The sequence below is a fragment of the Apodemus sylvaticus genome, chromosome 1, assembly GCF_947179515.1.
Source record: "Apodemus sylvaticus chromosome 1, mApoSyl1.1, whole genome shotgun sequence".
NCBI lineage: Eukaryota > Metazoa > Chordata > Mammalia > Rodentia > Muridae > Apodemus > Apodemus sylvaticus.
The window spans coordinates 59209261-59224124 of record NC_067472.1 but is presented as its reverse complement, the minus strand read 5'-3'; the positions used below and the strand labels follow the sequence as shown (position 1 = coordinate 59224124).

Here is a 14864-nt window from a genome sequence, read left to right as displayed (position 1 = left end):
AATTATTTTAAAAAGAAGATGAGTGTGAATTTGAGGCCAGCCTGCTCTACAGAGCTAGCTCCAGGACAAGCAGGGTTTCAAAAAGAAACTGTCTCAAAACAACAACAAACAGAAAGGAAAAAGAGGCTGAGGAGATGGCTCAGTGGTCAGAGCACTTGCTGATCTTGCCGAGGAACTGGGTTTGATTCCCAGCTCTCACACAGTGTGGCTTACGACCATCTGTAACTGTGGTAAGACGCTTCACTTCATGGGTATTGCATGCAACTGATAGACATATAAAAATTGGCCAGGCACTGGTGGCACTTGGGAGGCAGATTTAGGCAACCCTCTGACTTCCTCCAGCTTAGTCAACAAAGCAAGTTTCAGGACATCCATAGCTAATCAGAGGAACCCTGTCTCCAAAAGTAATAATAATAATAATAATAAAATAGTTCACATATTTTATAAATAATGAAATTTTTCTTTTAAAATTATATTCTTAGCTAGTTATAGTGGTACATGTCTTTAATCCCAGCACTCATGAGGCAGAGTTAGGTGAATATCTGATTTTGAGGCTGGCCTGGTTTTTTGCTTTTTTTTTTCTTTTGTTTTTTTGAGTCAAGGTTTCTCTGTGTAGCCCTGGCTGTCCTGGAACTCACTCTGTAGACCAGGCTGGCCTCGAACTCAGAAATCCTCCTGCCTCTGCCTCCCAAGTGCTGGGATTACAGGTGTGTGCCACCATGCCCAGCCTGGCCTGGTTTTTATAGTGAGTTCTAGGACATCTAAAATTATATAGCCTGACCTTGTCATCAAAAAAGGGAAAAAATTTACACTTCTACCATTTTTATCTCATTGCTTACCTAGAAAATTCAGAGTAGTGTTCATGAAGACCTTGTGAAGAAGCACTTTGCTTCTAATGTTTCAAAACATTTTGGGTTTGTCTACTTCTTTCTCTCTTATTTTTTCTCTTTTTAAGAAAAGATTTATTTAGGGCTGGAGAGATGGCTCAGCAGTTAAGAGCACTGACTGCTCTTCCAAAGGTCCTGAGTTCAATTCCCAGCAACCACATGGTGGCTCACAACCATCCATAATGAGATCTGATGCCCTCTTCTGGAGTGTCTGAAGACAGCTACAGTGTACTTACATATAATAAATAAGTAAATCTTTAAAAAAAGATTTATTTATTTTTGTACATGAGTGCTCTAGCTGCATTACACCTTCACGCCAGAAGAGGGCATCAGAACTCATTATAGATGGTTGTGAGTCCCTCTGGTGCTCTTAACTACTGAGCTATCTCTCCAGTGGCCCCCAACCCCACTTACCAGTTTATTTTGTTTCTTAAGGTATCACGATGTAGCCTTGGCCTGGAATTCACAGACATTCTCCTGCCTCTGCCTCCTGAGTGCTGGGATCAGTGGCATGTACCACCACACCCTGCTATCTTTGTTTTTCTGAGGAGAGAAATGAGAACCTTGGCATTTGAGGACGTTGTGAGTTGAACACGAGAGACTTTGACATCTGAGGAAAGTGTGGGCAGAACTACATGCAACTGATGGTTCAGGAGTATTTTCACTGAACACTGATATTGTATTTCTTCTGGAACTCTTTGGGAGATTAAAACAAACACAAAGCAAAAGTAGCTTGTCTTCCGGTGCCTCCCTCCCCCAGGTGGTTTCAGCAAACCCACACATTGACAGGCAAATTCCTACAGCATAAACCAGGGTGAAATGCAGGTGTGCTGCGGTGACAGTACAGAGAGGCTTAGAGTCCTTCTTCTTCTTCTTTTTTTTAAAGATTTATTTATTACTATGTAAGTACACTGCAGCTGTCTTCAGACACTCCAGAAGAAGGCATCAGATCTGGTTATGGATGGTTGTGAGCCACCATGTGGTTGCTGGGATTTGAACTAAGGACCTTTGGAAGAGCAGTCGGTGCTCTTAACCGCTGAGCCATCTCTCCAGAGGCTTATAGTCTTAACAGAGCTCAGAGCAAGGTCCATTGGTTTCAAGCCAGGTTATAAAAATTGAAACAGGCCAGGCATTCAGGCACATGCTTTTAATCCCAGCAGGGAAACAAAAGCTGGAGGATTTCTGTGAGTTCAAGGCCAGGATGATCTATATAGCAAACCCCAAACCAGCCAGGGCTAGACTGTGAAACCTTGTCTCAAAAGGAAACAAAACTGGCAATGACGATCGCTTTGGATTGGGCATGGGAGAAGACCCTAAGAGGGTCTTACACAAATTGGCATTCAGTAACAGAACTCATTTACTGACTTGCAAAACCTACTTTATATTAAATTCTTTCTTTAAAAATTATGGCCTGTCCAAGTACTTGGGAGGCAGAGGCCAGCCTGGTCTACAGAGTGAGTTCCAGGATAGCTAGGGCTACACAGAGAAACCCTGACTCGAAAAACCAAAATAAATAATAAATAAATGCAGGGCTCCAGATAAATAAAACACATACATTATATATGACAGTTTTGCATACAGGTATGTATGTGCACTGGAGGCCTGAGGGCGTGGAAACCACTGGAATTGTTGTTTCAGATGGTCGTGAGCCACTGTGTGGGTGCTGGGACTGGAACGGGGTCGTCTGCAAGGGCATCAGTGCCCTTAACTGCTGAACCATCTCTCCAACCCCAATCTATTTTAAATTAAAAGCAAGTTTCACAGGCTTTCCATTTCGTCCTACGTGTCATGCCACGTGTAAATTTCCAAAGCCCTTTGTGAGACTGTTTCTGGACTTAAAAAACAGAAGCGAAGATCTTCTTGCGAAATTTAATCAGTGTACTGCCCTTCAGGTGAAATGCTTAGCCAGAAACTGGTAGGTGCAGTGCATGCAAAGCAAAACTCAGTAGCCAAGCCGTGCCTGGAAGCAGGAACAGGCTGAGCCGCCTTAAGGAACTGAATATATATAGCCCATGAACTTCATGAGGCCTTCGAGAGCTGCCCCGTCCAGACGAGCCATCGTCCGAGTACATCTGCGCTCACCTGGTCTGACCCCTCTTCTCCCCAGTTTCTGGGAAAAGTCCTAGACACAGACATAGCCTACAAGTCTCCGGATCTCTCACTTCCGTTAGATCAGCTCCAAATAGCTCTGCACTGCCAAAGCAGGACCAAGTTGGAAGCCAGCTCCTGAAGCAGGCGTGGCCTATACAAACCACGCCCATTGCACGCGGCCGCGCCTGCTAGCGACAGCCTATTGGTCCTGCCTTCGTGACGTCTTTCCGGGGCGGTCCGGGTGGGGCCCAGCGCGCACCAGAGAGCTGAGCTAACTGGGTTTCGCTGCGGTCCACGTCCCCGCGCGGGGCTGAATCGCTGAAGTGGCTGCGCTGCGGTGTGAGGGCCACGGGCCTGCCGCGCCCGGGTAAGCGACCCGCACTGCTGTCCAGGGAACTGTCGTGAAGGCCCCATGAACCGCTTGGGGATGGACAGCGATGTGCGGGGCGGAGGAGGGGATGAATGGGGACCCGGTGCGCTGGGCGGTGAGGAATGGAGATTCAAGGCGGAGGAGGGAGGAATGGGCCGAGCCCTTAGAGAAGCATGGATGCGCAAGAGGAGGAGGTGGGCTGACGGCGATCGCCAGGCGATGCTGGGCAGTTTGCGAGCACTCTACGGACACTCGAGAGTAGGCGAGCCCTGGATCAGGCTGTGCCCTAGAAGGTATTGGTCCCAGAAATAGTTGAGGCCTGCACCCCAAACTCATATACCTACTAATGAGGAAAATCCATCACATTTTTCCTTCCTCCTCGTTTGTCTACTTGTCTGCCTCCCCTTGTGGCCGCTAGCTTATGCGCTTAACGGTCTGGCTGGGGCTTATAAGCCCGACTCTAAGAACTTGCATTAGTTACACCCCGACCTTAGGAACCAGCTCTAAAATGTCAATAAGTCTACAAGCAAAGTGTTTAAAATACAGGTTTTCCGTTTATAAATTAGACCCGCCTATTGGACAACGGAATATCAAAAATACTGGCATAGCAAGCTTTTTAAACAGACCTTTGGCATTTTAGTAGTGAGAATTGAACTTTCAGAAACCTGGAGATAAGCAGTGCAATTAAGATAATATTTAGTGTTCTGGGATCGTGGGCTAACTAAGGTCTGCCACATGGACACATCCTTTAGATCACAGGGCAATGTCTATGTATATAAGACCAGGCAGGTGATGTGTCAGGATTAGGTGGCTGTAATTTGTCCTGTACCTCCATTCCTGTATATGTGTAACTTCCCTAGCTTGGAGTAGAGATGGGACCCTGCTGATAGGGATTATTAATGGTCCTTGCTGAATCTGAACTTCTTGTTTTGAATCTGTGTATGTCAGAGAAAAAGTTCACCAATTTGAGGTCTAGGTTTATGTGATTTGTATATAGCCATCCACATAGCTCAGAAAGGAGTTAAAAGTTAAAGCAAGATTGGGAGTGAAAGCTATCAAGCAAACGCTAGAGGAACTGGGAGGCGTCTCAAGGGTTAGTTGTCACTTGGAGACTCACACAACTTGGCAGAACTTCGGTAGGAGCAACTCAGGAAATGCAGACTTCAAGTCTTATGTGTATAGACATTGCCCTGTGGTTGAAAGGGTGTGCCCATGTGGCTTAATGGAATTGAGAACATTAGATACTGGCCTTCTTGTATGAGCTGGCAAAAGGTACCCTGCTGCTCATTCCCTGAAGATCCTGTGAGGGACCTGTTCCCAGAAAAGGAGACTCTAGTCTCTGACTTAATACTTAGTATTTTTGTTAGTGTTTTCTTTTTCTCTTTCTTTTTTCTTTCTTTGGTTTTTTGGATTTAGTTTTTTCGAGACAGGATTTCTCTGTGTAGCCCTGGCTGTGTAGACCAGGCTGGCCTCGAACTCAGAAATCTGCCTGCCTCTGCCTCCCAGAGTGCTGGGATTACAGGTGTGCACCACCACCGCCCGGCTTTGTTTTTTGTTTTTTGTTTTTTTTAGATTTATTTATTTTTATGTGTTAGTACACTGGAGCTGTCTTCAGACACACCAGAAGAGGGCATTAGATCTCATTACAGATGGTTGTGAGCCACCATGTGGCTGCTGGGATTTGAACTCGGGACTTCTGGAAGAACAGTCAGGGCTCTTAACCACTGAGCCATCTCTCCAGCTCCTAGTGTTTTCTTTCCTCTAGTTTATGTGTATGTGTGTTTTATCTATGTGCATGTCTGTGTACCATGTGTGCAGTGCCCTGGCTAGTCAGAAGTGGTTGTCGGGTTCTCTGGGACTGGAGTTAACACACTGTTTTTTGTTGTTGTTTTTTTGTTTTGTTTTTTGGTTTGGTTTGGTTTTTTTTTTTTTGGTTTTTTGTTTTTTGGAGTCAGGGTTTCTCTGTGTAGTCCTGGAACTCACTCTGTAGACGCCTGCCTCTGCCTCCCAAGTGCTGGGATTAAAGGCATGCGCCACCACCGCCAGCCAACAGACTTATTAGACAGTGCAAGCCTGTAACCTCAGCACTGGGAACGCTCTGAACAGGCAGTCTAGTCAGCTTGGCAAGCACCAGTGGGTTCATCAAGGGGCCCTGTCTCAAAATATGTGACCTATAATATAAATATAATGTATGATAGGAGGCTAGTGAGATGGCTCAGGAGTTAAAGACGCTTTACAAAATATATTTATATGTATGGGTTTTTACCTCTATGTATTGTATGACATGTGCATGAAATGCCTACAGAGGCCAGACGAAGGTGCTGGATCCCCTGGAGTTAGAAGTGGTACTGCCATGTAGGGGCTGGGAATCTAAGCCTGGTCTGTGGAAGAACACCCATGTTTGACTGCTGAGCCGTCTTTCCGACAAAGTCTCAAACTACTCCTAGTGACACATTCCTTTAATCTCAGCACTTGGCAGCAAAGGCAAGCAGATTGTTGTGAGTTCAAGGCTAGCCTGGTTCACATAGCTTGTATTAAGCCAGCCAGTGTTCCACAGTAAGACCCAGTCTCAAAAAAGCAGATAAAAATAGTTGAGCTCTCATTCTGAACCCCTGGCTTGGAACTCATTCTGTGGATGAGGCCCTAGATCTTTGGCCACCCTCCTTCCTCAGCTTCTGGAGTCCTGGGATGCTGGGTGCACATTGTCATGTCTCCTCCTTCCTCAGCTTCTGGAGTCCTGGGATGCTGGGTGCACGCTGTCATGTCTAGGCCTGTCTGTAGATACTAAGAACTCTGAGGTCCAAGCACTCTGAAATCCTTGAATGGACACTTACTTCAGGTCACATGTATGTTCTTCATGAGTCAGTTTGTGAAGGTTAGAGGAGCCCCTGCTATGTTGTTCTGTGGCCCCGAGGGAGGGCTTCATTGGTAGCTGGGGCACCTTGAGCTTGCCTGTTGCCTCTGCCTCCCAATAGCCGGGATTACAGGGGAGTTTCCCCGTGCCTAGCTGTGCACGTGACCTTGACATTGACCATGCCAGAGAGATGAAGTCACAGTACATCGAGGGCTGTTTTGCCTCTCCTCAGTAGCTAATTCCTGTTTCTATGGGAGGGACTCTTAGACCCACCTGCTGGCTAGGTGTCAGTTATTAGGAGTGGCACACAGCAAACATCTTCCAAGAAACCTGTGGAATGTTTTAGAGATATTCTTGTGCACCTGTGCTCCCTCTGTCTCTGTCTCCCCCCCCCCCCCCCCCCCCCCGTGTGTGTGTGTGTGTGTGTGTGTGTGTGTGTGTGTGTGTGTGTTAACTCCCTTGTGTATGTGCATGCATGATTTCTATACGTGTGGCTGCTTGCTTGCCTGCATATAGCTGGATGTGTGGGAGCACAGGTGTATGCAGGTGGGCTTGTGTGAGCAGGTGTGTGCGTTTCCACACATTTGTTTTGGATAGCATGTTTGTGGTGCTACTAGGGCATCGCCATCTGCTGTCGCCTATCCTCTGGAAGGTGAGAAGCTGCTTCTCTAGTCTCCAGGCATCTCCACCTACTGATGCATGTCCTCTGGAAACGAGGAACTCCTGAGTATACATTAAACATTCATCAGTGAAAGCTGGGTCTAATAGCTCACACTCACAAGCCCACGGGGAGGCTGGGCAGGAGGATTGCTGCAAGTCTGAGGACACCTTGGGCTACATAGTGAGTCCCAGCCTCAGCTACACTGTGAGGCCTTGTGTCAGCAGCATGGCTCAGAGCACTGGTCTCACACAGGACCTGATTTGGGCTCTAGCACTTCTGTCAGGTGGTTCCCGACTGCTTGTAGCTCCAGCTCCAGGAGAATCCAATGTCTCTGGGGGCTCTCACTACACATACCCACACAGACATACATGCATATGTATAAAAAATGAACCTTAAAACTCAGCCACAACAGTTCCTGGGTGAGAGGATGACTGTTTAGTGTTGAATTACATAAAATTCCTGATTCCATTCAGTTCCATTACCTCTAAGAAAGGAGGGTTTCCTGACAGATAAATAACTGGTTTACCAAAATAGCCTTTTGGTTGGTGTGTGTGTGTGTGTGTGTGTTAAATAATTTATTTATTTTATATATGTGAGTATACTGTAGCTGTCTTTGGACACACCAGAAGAGGGTTGAACTCAGGACCTCTGGAAGAACAGTCAGTGCTCTTTTTTTTGTTTTTTTTTGTTTTTGTTTTTGTTTTTTGTTTTTTGTTTTTTTTTTTGTTTTTTTTTTGGTTTGGTTTGGTTTGGTTTTTTTGGTTTTTTTGGATTTGGTTTTTTCCAGACAGGGTTTCTCTGTATAGCCCTGGCTGTCCTGGAACTCACTTTGTAGACCAGGCTGGCCTCGAACTCAGAAATCCGCCTGCCTCTGCCTCCCAGAGTGCTGGGATTACAGGCATGTGCCACCACCGCCCGGCTAAATGCCAACCTTTTTCAATAACTTGATAAAGCCTTTGTAGTCACTTGGTCAAAACAGCAGCAGCAACTACTGCCAAGGAGTGGTGCAGGCCTTTAATCCCACCACTCAGGAGGCAGAGGTAGGCGGACCTCCAGGCCAGCCTGGAACTGGTTTACCAAAATAGCTTTTTGGTTGGGATGTGTGTGTGTGTGTCTGGTCTACAGAGTGTGTTCCAGGACTTCAAGGGAATATAATGTAAACATCTGTGTTTTCTGGTGATCTTAGGTGACCCCTGTGAAAGGGTTGTAGGACTCCCAGAGGGGTCACGACAGGATGGGAACAGCTGGTGTAAGAGGACTAGGAAGATGGGTTAGTAGTGACAACCCCATCGCTTCTCGGCCTTTTGGCTAAGATCAAGTGTAGTAGTGACAACCCCTGGCTGCTCTTCCTTCGTTCAGTGCCGAATACTCCTGCTCACAAACGCCTGTGACTTCAGCCCCAGGGCATCCAGTGCCCTCCTTGAGCCTCTGCAGACACGTACATATGCACACACACACTTGTAATCACATAAACAAGAAAATAAATGTTAAAAAAAACCTCCATGCGAACTTGTCAGCAACTGCTCTGTGCCGCCCTGTCTGCCAGCTGAAAGGGAAGAAAATAGCTGTTTTCTTTCATTCGGTGCCTTTGGTAAATGTCTCCCCAAAGGGATCCTTGCTGTAAAATAAAATTGTAAAAAAAGATAATCCAAATCCATTCCTCAAGATAGTTATTTTTTGACATTCACTTAATGATGCACACTGTGTGTAAATACACATTTATAGTTTTTGCAATGTGCAGTAGTTTGTACATGAATGGGACAATATTTACAGCACCATTCCAGAGTTGTGCTACTGTAAACATTATCTGTAGCTTTCCAGTGTGGGTGTGAGGGTAGGGAGGGGTGATATGAGTGCGAGTGTGCAGCTGTACTTATCCGTGAGGTGTGTGTGGAGGCCAGAAGTTGACACTGAGTCTTCCTTGATCTCGTCTCCCATGTTTTGTAGGGAGCGTCTCTCTGAACCCCAGGTTGGCTGGAACAGCCAACCTGACTCAAAACCCTGGCATCCATCTGTCTCTGCTCCCTGCAAACCAGGGTTACAGGTGCATGCCACCATGTCCCCTTACAGGAATGCTAGGGACCTGAGCTCAGGCAAGGGTCCTCGTGCCTGGCAGTAAGCACCTCCGCCACTACGCCATCTCCCAGACTCATTTGTTTTTTGTGATGAGGCCTCATGTGTCGGGTGCTGATCATGAACCCACCGTGTAGCCGAGGCTGGCCATGAGCTCTGGCTCTCCCTGATTACACCCCCAACTACTAGGATTATAGGCGTGTGCTGCCAAGACCTCCATCTCTGGGCTTCTCTCCAGTCCTCCTTGAAAAAACTGTTCTTGAGCCAGGCAGTGACGGTAAAGGCACACCTGTAATCCCAGCACTGGGGAGGGAGGCAGGGGAAGGCTGATCTCTGAGTTTGAGGCCAGCCTGGACTACAGAGCAAGTTCCAGGACAGCCAGGGCTACACAGAGAAACCCTGACTCAAACAAAACAAACAAAAAAGAGTTGTGTCAGAATTGCTGCATCGTAAGTTGTGACTTCCACAACTCTGACAGCTATCTTTTTTTTTCCAGCACTGAGCTGTTGTGTCTGCTCCTTCTGGGCCCCTCACTGGACACTTGTCCCTTGTTCTTCCTAAGCAGTGTTACCTCTCTCAACCATAGGTGTTTCTGACACCACAGAGGAGCATCTGCCTCTGTCCTACATGTGCCTCAGGGAATGCCATGGCCTGGGAGTGCCCTGCCCAGCTGCTCTCACCTGCGAAGCCAGTCGTCATATGGCAAGTGCAGGATGCCAAGCCCACAGCTGCCCAAAGAGGACATCAGCCTGGCCTCCTAGTCTGCACTGACCAGCTGCCACCGGTGAGTGTCTGGGCCCTGCCTGTTGTGGAGACCAGACTGGGAACCTAGAAAGGGGCCTGATATGCTGGGTTTGTAGACTCAAGAGAAGGACCTGGAGTCAGCCACTGTGAGGTGAGTGGGAGCATTGGAGCCACAGCTGGGAAACTACAGCTTGTGGGCTGTGCTGCCTGGAGAGCCTACTGTGTGAGTACAGACACTGTCATCTGAGCGAGGCTGTCTGTTCACTGCCGTGGCAGGCAGGACTAAGTGAATACTGGAGAGATAGCCTGCGTGTTCTCCTGTCTGAAGTATTTGCTCCCTGACCCTTTATAGAAAAAGTTTGTCCCCCCAGTTCCAGACTTGTAGTGAGTGGACACAAGACCTGGAGTGAGTTCAGGGAGCTGAGGCCCTCCCTAACGCTAGAAATGCCTTTTCCCTACAAACTCCCAGCAGACTTCTAACCCACAGATGAGGAGGCACAGGGAGCCCTCTGAGCCTGCTGAAGATTCTGATAGCATCTTGAGGGCATCAGCAGATGGAAGTGAGCCAGGAGCCTTGGAAGTGTTCTCATGCCCCAGCTGCCTCACCCCAGCTGATCGCTGAGCCTGCGTTCTCTGTGGGAAACCTTCAGTTCAGCTCCTCCCTGTCAGGATGTCACTCCTCACTACCCAGAGTGACATCCTGACAGGGAGGAGCTGTCAGGATGTCACTTGCTCTTTTCTTCTCAAAGAACAAATATTTTGTACCCTAGGTATCAGACTCATCCAGTACAGGGCTGAGAGGTTGTCATCCCATTGGCTTGGCTGACTCCTGTCTAACTCTGGTTCTAGGGAAGAACGTGGGACAGTGCTTGGGCAGTGGGGGGGGGGGGGGGGGGCAAGACACAGGCTGGTCGGCATTACCCCATGCCATGGCTGCTGAGTTGTGTTCTTCCTGGGCCCTGGCCCCTGGCCCCTGGGCCTGGTCTACGCACTAGGCTTAGCTTACACTGTAAGCTCCTGCAGAGCCCTGGGCCTCTGGGGAGGGTGCGTGCTACTGAGCAAGCAAACGCCTCTGACCACCATGCTTCTTCATCCCAGCTCCCCGGACCACACAGAAGGCAACTGTTGACAGCCTGAAGGGCTGGCTGGCCGAGACGCCCAGAGACCACAGCCCTACTTCCAGCTCATCCAGCAAGATGTGGACGGCCCTGGTGCTGGTGTGGATTTCCTCTGTGCCCTTATCTAGAAGCTATACGGTGACTGGCAAGCCACGTAAGTGAGAAAGCTGTCTGATCACTAGGGAAGCCCGGGGTCTGATTCCAGAAGGGAGGTATCTACAAACTCCTGCCTTCCCAGCCGCAGGACTGGGATGGGTTGCTAGTCAGAGCTGGGGTTAGAGGGTGCACGGTGGGAGCCACAGTGTGACCAGGCAGTAGAGACCCGCAGAGTGGCCTTACCTCCTAGGGATCTCGTGTTCATCCAGGCCCATTTGTTGCCATTGAGTGTGTTCTGCCCTGCTAGGCTCTACTCATCTCCAAGAATCCTTCAGCCAAGCCTGACCCTGAGCCGAGGCTGTTTAGAGTTTGAATGTCTGCACAGCCTCTCTTCTCTCTCTAAATCCTGGCATGGGTAGAGGGGGTCAAGGTTTGCTTTGTTTTCATTGGCTGATCACATAATGTGAGTCTTCTGAACCGATGCTCTGAGAATTGAATCCATTTATGAAGTTCTGAAGCTTCCATAGGCTGGAGCCTCAGAATGGGCAAAGGAATCCTTAGTTCAGGGTGCCCTGGGCTCTGGGCAGCTGTGGTCAGCTGTAGAGGGGAGAAGAGGAGGCACTGGGCTCATGTGTCACCTCCAGCAGCACCCAGGCCTAGGGCTGGAGAATATGGTGTTGTACAGCCAGCACAGGGGGCAGCAGCTAAGGTGACACCCCGGTGACTCCCACATGTGGCTGAAAGTGTTCTATCTCTTTCTTCTCTTCTGACTTTAAGGACACTTAGTCACTACCAAGTGGCCCAAAGCAGTGAATCAGAGCATGCCAAGGGATACAGTTGCAAGGGCTGATAATACATCTGCAGAGAGAACAGCTGCAGTGCCACCTGCTCCGGTCACATTGAAAACAGGGACCTGGGCAGCCACCCTGAACTCTACCAGAATGACAGCAGAGATGACAACACACAGGACAAACACGAGTACTCCAACAACCAGAGAGGGGACAACAGACAGTGTGACCTCCAGAACTCTGGCTGCACCTACATCCTCGGGCCCCTCGTCTGCGGGGCAAACCCTGCCCACCACCATGGCTGGGCCATCCTCAGGACCCTCGTCTGCAGGGCAGACCCTGCCCACCACCATGGCTGGGCCCTCCTCGGGCCCCTCGTCTGCGGGGCAGACCCTGCCCACCACCATGCCTGGACTTCCCCCTCTCAGCACACCACGTGCAGAAGTGCCAAGAACAAATACCAGCGTGTTGCCAAGGGCAAATGCCAGCGTGTCGCCAAGAACAGCCATAGCAACTGTGGCCCCCCACACTGTGACTGCTGCCGCAGGCACCATAATCACAAGTGATCCTCACACAAGGACTCTGAGTCCTGCCAAAAGCACACCCACGAACACACCCAGCAGGAACCCCATACCCACCTCAGGTGCCCAAACACAAGGTACCACCATCCAGGTGACCACAGACCAGCCAGTGCATAGCACAGCAGGTAGATCAACACCTAGTTCCTCAAACACCACCCTGGAGCCCACCACCACCCAGTCTGTGGTTTCAGTGTCCTCTGCCATAGTGACCACCACCCAGGTACAAACCAAGGAGCCATCTGCCAGCACAGTGCCAGTGCTTCCTACCAGTCTGAGCCCTGCAGTAGATGCCACATCCCCCACCACACAACCAAGCCCTACATTACCTACCCAGGGGACAGGTGGGACAGGCACACTCCTGACAACAGAGGGGGTGGGGACCACAACCACAGCTGGTACTGCCTCTGCTGGGCCAACATCCAGGAGCTCAGGGGATGTTAAGGTGCCAACCACAGATTTATGCCATCCTAGCACCCAAGGCCAGTACCTAGTGGTCACTACTGATGTTCTGACACCACCCTTGGCGAACAAAATGTTACTTGTGGTGGTGCTCGTTGTTGGGGTGACCCTCTTCATCGCAGTCCTGGTGATGTTTGTCCTGCAAGCCTACGAGAGCTACAAGAAGAAGGACTACACGCAGGTGGACTACCTGATCAATGGCATGTACGCGGACTCGGAGATGTGAGGGCTTCGCGGGAAGCCAGCCTCTTCCATGGCTTATTTTGCCTCAGACCAAACTAAGTGCTTCCAGATCCTCTCGGTGCAATTTCAGAGCTGTGCCAGTTGTAGACACAGTTAATAGCTGTCAGATCAGCTCCACGATCATGAGAGAGCCGCCTTCTCATATTTATTTTTCTAAACGATCACATCCACAGGAGTGGCCAGGGTGGGGAGGGCCTGGCACACTTGGCCCTCGGTGTGTGAAATCTTGACCAGAATTAAAAGCAATGACCTCTCTCCGTCCGGCTTGTGGGTCTCTGTGCTCCCCTTATCATTCCTAGTGCAGCCTTTAAGATGTCTGGTGGGGCTTGCTTTGGTAAACGTGCAGTTTGACCTGAGTTCCTGGCATGTTGCTGTGTTCCGGCCACTGGCTAAGGCTCCTGCAGATGCCCAGGTTCTCAGTGGAGGCTCCAGCCGAGTCCTGAGCTGTTCTTTGTGCTGGCCGTTGGCTGCCTGGCCTCTCACGGCTGGGCTTCCTAGAGTTCACTCTAGCTTTGAGAGCCAAATACAACACAATCCATGAAACGGCTGGGTCTCCACACATCAGAGGCAGTATTGCTGTGTATATGCTGCAGTCCAGCCACCATCATCCTGGGAATGCTCAGCACACTGAGCCCTCCCCCCAGCAGATCACCCTAGTGACCTCTGAGGCCCAGTAGCATCTCATCCATCCAGGGCCAGAGTCAGGAGAAAGCTTGCCTGTGTCCTGATTTGGATCTCATTTCTTGGCAGTGTTGGGGATGGAACCCAGGCCCTTTTGTATACTAGGTAAACCCACGTGGGCCATTTTCCCAGCCCTGAGCCCTGGTTCTAGAGTCCCAGAGTCTCTAGAGTCTTTCTTCAGCTAGCCTGTTTACCAACTAACGGCCTTTCTCTACCCGAATGCCTAGTGTGGCAAGAGCACATTAGCTGTTCTCAGCTGTGTTTGGGCCGGGTCTAGGGCTGCTCTCTGGTCTACAGCCAGCTAAGGAATGTCGTGGAGCTTGGCTTCATCTAGGAGACTCTTCATCCTGACAGCACAGTGGCCGGCCTGCCCTGGAGGGAAGACGTGGCTGTGCTTATGGCTAAGGCTGGGGTTATCTGGAGTCACTGTTTCCCCTTACCATGACAGCCCAAATTCTCACCTCCATCCTGCCACATCCAAAAGGGATGGCAGGTGGACTGTAATACAAAACAAAGTCACCCCCAGGCCCTTTAAGAACTGTACAAGGGGCTGGAGAGATGGCTCAGCGGTTAAGAGCACCGACTACTCTTCCAGAGGTCCTGAGTTCAATTCCCAGCAACCACATGGTGGCTCACAACCATCTGTAATGGGATCCGATGCCCTTTTCTGGTGTGTCTGAAGATAGTGACAGTGTACTCACATACATAAATAAAATCTTACAAAAAAAAAAAAAGAACTGTACAGGGTGAGGTGAAGGGGGTCAGAACTGTTCACACTGCTCTGGTGGCTTCCACCTTATCTTGTCTAGCATAGTCAGGCCTGCCCTGTTGCCCCACCTGGTTCCCAGAGTCTAGCCATCTGTCCTGATAGTTGACCCTTCTCCCTTTCTAGCAGACACACCTAACTCAAGAGTGCATGTTTAATTATTGCTGTTGGCTCCAGCCATGGCTGAGAAGGTGGCAGCTTCCAGCCTCTAGTGAGCTCTAGGCCAGTTCGCCACATTGCCTGTCTGAGAAGCTACCTACTAGTAGGAACCGAGCTCTGGGGTAAATCTGGTGCTTCGAGCATGCCCTCTGCTCGGCCTCTGTAAGACTGGGGCAGGCTCCCCCTCGTGGTAGCTAATGGAATCCTAAACCCACAGGGGCCGCGTTTCAAAGCGCGTTCTCAAAGACCGGGAGCCCTGATCCTTTCTGGGATGGGGAGAAGTGGACCAAAAT

At 49.7% G+C, this 14864-nt stretch overlaps 1 protein-coding gene across 1 annotated transcript; it reads left to right on the top strand.

Annotated features, from left to right (window-relative positions):
- Nucleotides 1–3211: 3211 nt before the first annotated feature.
- On the top strand, nt 3212–13222 carry C1H11orf24 (chromosome 1 C11orf24 homolog). The gene is made up of 4 exons (XM_052194129.1): nt 3212–3345; nt 9523–9720; nt 10779–10952; nt 11672–13222. Exons 3-4 carry the CDS (start codon nt 10877–10879, stop codon nt 12946–12948), a joined length of 1353 nt encoding a protein of 450 aa, XP_052050089.1. The 5' UTR covers nt 3212–3345; nt 9523–9720; nt 10779–10876; the 3' UTR covers nt 12949–13222.
- The last annotated feature ends 1642 nt before the right edge of the window (nt 13223–14864 follow it).